At 34.9% G+C, this 5,000-nt stretch overlaps 1 protein-coding gene across 1 annotated transcript in view; it reads right to left on the bottom strand.

The window, feature by feature from the left end:
- Positions 1 to 4,140: 4,140 nt before the first annotated feature.
- Positions 4,141 to 5,000, bottom strand: part of LOC119575570 (1-acyl-sn-glycerol-3-phosphate acyltransferase delta-like) — a 4,821-nt gene continuing 3,961 nt past the window's right edge. The window contains 2 exon segments of the mRNA XM_037923221.1: positions 4,141 to 4,444; positions 4,829 to 5,000. The exon segment at positions 4,829 to 5,000 is cut by the window's right edge and continues 48 nt beyond it. Coding sequence (XP_037779149.1) covers positions 4,356 to 4,444; positions 4,829 to 5,000 — 261 coding nt within the window. The 3' untranslated portion in view covers positions 4,141 to 4,355.

The raw sequence follows: 5,000 nt of genomic DNA, 5'->3' as shown, positions 1-5,000 counted from the left end.
GTGTGTGTGTGTGTGTGTGTGTGTGTGTGTGTGTGTGTGTGTGTGTGTGTGTGTGTGTGTGTGTGTGTGTGTGTGTGTGTGTGTGTGTGTGTGTGTGTGTGTGTGTGTATATATATAATATATATATATATATATACATATATATATATATGCATATATATAGACATATAGACATACATTTACATATATATACACATACATATACATACATATGCATATATATATATATATATATATATATATATATATATATATATATATATATACATATTATATATAAATGCATATTATATATATATACATATTATATATATACACATATACACACATTCTCATATGTGGAAATGCATGGAGAGTATAATGAAAATAAATATAACTAAATTCATAAAACATGATACTTGTAACTTAATAAAGGCATTAACTGTACTAGATGACCTAACAGGCAATCTATGTCTTGGACAAACTTAATACAAGTAATGCAAAAACTGCTTGAGCTGGCTCTTTACTTCAGAATATTTTCTGAATACCTGAATGTTAATACTTCTGATAAGTGCTTGTGAACTTAATATTAAATTCTTGGTAAAATTTTAGGATTACCAAAGTTACTACATATGTTTACCATAAAAGTGCTACACAGAAAGCTAAACCTGCCAGTGCTGCAGGCATCTTTCTACCTATCTTTCAAAAGGAGTGACACCCCTAAACTTTTAACTTCTGTTTAACCTACTCCTATACTCAGCCTAAATGAATGGGCTTACAAAACTATGCAGGTATTCCATTTTGAGTAGCAGTTCTTTAAGATCTTCATTAATTTATCTATATTTATCTATATATATGTTAGCAGCAGTTTCATAGCAAATCCAGACTTCAACTGTTAGTTAACTTTACCATAACTATACCTAGAGCAAAATTTATACCCTTTGACATTCTTACAATGGGTTCTTTGATCAGACCAGAACAAACCTTATGCCCACTTCTCATACAACATTGCATGTCAGTTCAAAAAGTATGCATAAATAATGCTTAAATAACTTTAGACTTCATTCTACAGTTTTATTACTCGTTTTCTATTATAAATAAAACTGTGTGTAATTTTGTTTCATACTTCTCCGGACATTTCTAAGAGTAATCTTAACCCCTCAACAGTGGCAGCTCTAATGATGTCATGGTCTTGTCTGATGTGTTATTTTTGGATGAACATATATGCAAAAAGATTCAACCTTTTACAACCTTCATTCTATGAATGAACAAGTAAAAGTAAAAACAATGAAAAAACATCTTTTGTTACTGTCATTTCTGTTTTAATTGTAAAGAGTACTGCAAATCAAATGTAAAAAAAAAAAAATTCTATTTTCAACTGCCTTGGGGCTAAAAAAAAAAAAAAAAAAAAAAAAAAAATGGAAGTGATACCAACACAATTATCCTACAGACTAGAACTTAACGACTCTAATAAAGTATCACAACAAATGACAAATGTAAATTACATATAGACCTCAAAATTTTACAATGCATCACTCAGAAATTCATAATCTTTGCATTGGAAAAAGCAAGAGAGAGAGAGACTAGATAGGGAACATCAAGAGGAGTGTGTGTGGGGGGAGGGAGAGGGAGGAGAGAGAGAGAGAGAGAGAGAGAGAGAGAGAGAGAGAGAGAGAAGAGAGAAGAGAGAGAGAGAGAGAGAAGAGAGAGAGAGAGAGAGAAGGAGAGAGACGAGAGAGAGAGGAGAGAGAGAGAGAGAGAGGAAGAAGAGCGAGAGAGAGAGAGAGAGAGAGAGAGAGAGAGAGAAGAGGAGAGAGAGAGGAGAGAGAGAGAGAGAGAGAGAGAGAGAGAGAGAGAGAGAGAGAGAGAGAGAGGAGAGAGAGAGAGCGAGAGAGAGAGAGGAGAGAGAGAGAGAGAGAGAGAGAGAGAGAGAGAGAAGGGAGAGAGAGAGAGAGAGAGAAAAAATGAAGAATGGTATACAAAGCAGTTCATCCAGAAGGATACTGTTACACTTATTGTAGAATAGTTAAAGGTATATATTATCATTATTACCTTTTTTTTTTTTTTTTTTTTAACAAGATCAACAAGTCTGCAGTAATATTAGTACCATATCTCATATTTACTTTAGAGTTAAGGGGAAACACATTTAGTCTATCCTTCACTGATCTGGAAATAGTGTACCTGCACACACAGCACCTTAAAAAATTATATACAACCTTCAATAACTACATTCACATTGGAGGATGGGGATGGCCATACAGACACACATACACACAAACACGCACATCAGATATTGTTGCGGTCAGTCAGTCAATAGGCTCCCATAATTTCTGCTTGTGCACCAGCCATTTTTATTGAGGGAGGAGGAGAGGCTTTAAAGAGCATTGAATTTCAAAATTGCTTGCAACACGATCCCTAATTCTGAGCAAAAATATGCAACATCCCTTTTACAGCAAACCAGCCAGACAAGGAAATGCAAGCGAGATATTAGTAAGTATCATTGATCAATATTGCTGAGAATTACATCTGGAGTATTCATGGTTGCAACTATGTATGCCAGTCGTGCAAGGTGCGCATGCAAGGTACATTGTTAAAGCATCTGTAAGAAATTATCTACAACCATATTCTTGGAACTAAAAAATTCACTATTCACACATCTGATGATTACTGAAAACAATATGATGACAATTTCCTTTACACCATTAAAGACCATGTCAACCAAGATAAGCAAAACAAGATGAAAGAGTTGTAGTAACAAATAAAAGCTTCCTATCATCATTAACCACAAAGACAAATTTGTCTTGCTCCAATACTACCTACAGTTTTTATATCCAGAAGTCAACGTGATATACTCTGGAGTTCATAAAATCACAATAAAACCAGCCTAATTTCACTTAGATTCTCATGTGACAGACAAAATAGTCAACTTCTACAGGAATTGGAAACAAACCTCATACTACACTAAAGATACAAGTTTCAGTGAGATGCTGGAAAAAAAATAGATGAAGTCGCAAAGCCACAAATTGATTATGACAAAAGGTATATTTTCAAAATTCCTTCACACTTCAAATTAGTGACAAATATTAATGAATGAAATATTGGCAAATATTAATGAATGAATTTTAGCTTTTTATTATATGCCTTACACATATCATTTTTGTGTAACATTGTTTATCATGGTTTTCTTCCATCAACTCACTGCAAAGAGGTTTGCTTTAAAATCTACAAGCATTCCTAGTTTCCTATTGCAGCCAGTGCAGTACAGTTTATTTTCTTTGCTTCATTGTTGAAAAGAAAAGAAAAAAGACTAAAATCAACTCTTCATGAGGTCACATATTTTGCTGTTTCTCATGAAACCCATTGGAAACTTTCATCTTCCTTTGGGAACAAAGTAAATAAAAAAGAAAAAGAAGAAATGCTACATCACTTCAGACTTTACATCAGAGATATGTGATAAAGAAAAAAATAAGAATCACAACTTTCTGGATAACAGATTACAGCATTGGTCTGCCTTACAAAGAGTTGATGCAGGAGTGGTGAAGTCGGCCTGCATCCCCTGAGGTATAGTACATTGCACTTTCTTATATTATGATGAATGAAAAAATGAGACTGGTTTCCATTGACCTGACATTCTAAATAGCTTTACTGTCAGAAAACTTCATCAGTCCTACTCCTACAAGTATCCCACATGAAACAGAATCTGAATTTCCCTAACTTGTCACACATCCAATGCCTCTGAACACTCCTTTGAGAAAAGAAAAATAGAAAGGAAAATTACAAATAAAATAAGGTTCAATAAATAATGAAAAAAAAAAAAAAAGGCCCATGACTTGTGAAAGAAAATGAATGAAAAAAGCAGTATGTCGTAGACAATGCTTCTACTGGAGATAAGAACCTGCCAAAAATATAACTGTGTGACTTTATACATTTTATATATATATATATATATATATATATATATATATATATATATATATATATATATATATATATATATATATATATATATATATATATGTATGTATGTATAAATCTGGAACCTGCTATTATGTCAACCTTCCCTCAAGAATAAAAACATTAGAAACGACCAACCATGAGTGATGACGGCTGTACACATCAAGTAAATAAATAAATCATGACATGACATATGGCTAAGAAGGAAGACTGGAAACAACCTTATCCAGCTCTCTCTCTCTCTCTCTCTCTCAGCCAACTTTGTTCCAGAATAATCGTAACCACTAAGGATGATGATGTTGAAAAATGAAAGAAACTATGTATATAAACTGCAGCCTTCCAGTTATTTACCAGATGTTTCTCAGGATTTAGTTTTCTTTCTTTCTTTCTTTTCATTTTCTTTGCAATATGAAGGGGGAAGCTTACTCTTTCTTCTTCGCGCCTGTGTTGCCATACTGCGACCCCTTGGCAATCTTTGTCAGGCCGATCATCTTGTACAAGCAAATGTATGCTGAAAAGAAGTTCGGCCATTAACTGCATGCTATGATCTGCACTATTTGTATCAGGCAAAAATCACACATATATACATATAAATGTGTGTGTGTGTGTGTGTGTGTGTGTGTGTGTGTGTGTGTGTGTGTGTGTGTGTGTGTGTGTGTGCGTGTGCGTGTGCGTGTGCGTGCGTGTGTGTGTGTGTGTGTGTGTATTTGTGTGTGCGCGCGTGCTTGTGTGTGTGTGCGTGTGTATGCTTGTGTGCGCGTGTGCATGTGTGCAAATGTGCGTGTGTGTGTGTGCATGTGCGTGTGTGTGTGCATGTGCGTGCACGAGTCTATATGCACGTGTGTATGTATGTTTCAGTCTGTGAAAACAGGAAACAAAAGTAATTAACACTCACCAAAGATAACAATGCCTATTGCAAATGATATGGAAAGGATGGAACCACTTGTTATGAGGTTGTAATAGAAGCTGAGAATCCGCGACAGGACGAAGGCAGCCCAGCCGATCATGTTAAGCAGCGAGAAGAGTCTCCTTGGCATTGCTCTGCCTTTGTGGTCAGGCTGGTCATT

The sequence above is a fragment of the Penaeus monodon genome, chromosome 7 (genome assembly GCF_015228065.2).
Source record: "Penaeus monodon isolate SGIC_2016 chromosome 7, NSTDA_Pmon_1, whole genome shotgun sequence".
Lineage (NCBI taxonomy): Eukaryota > Metazoa > Arthropoda > Malacostraca > Decapoda > Penaeidae > Penaeus > Penaeus monodon.
This window is presented reverse-complemented; position numbering and strand designations above follow the sequence as displayed.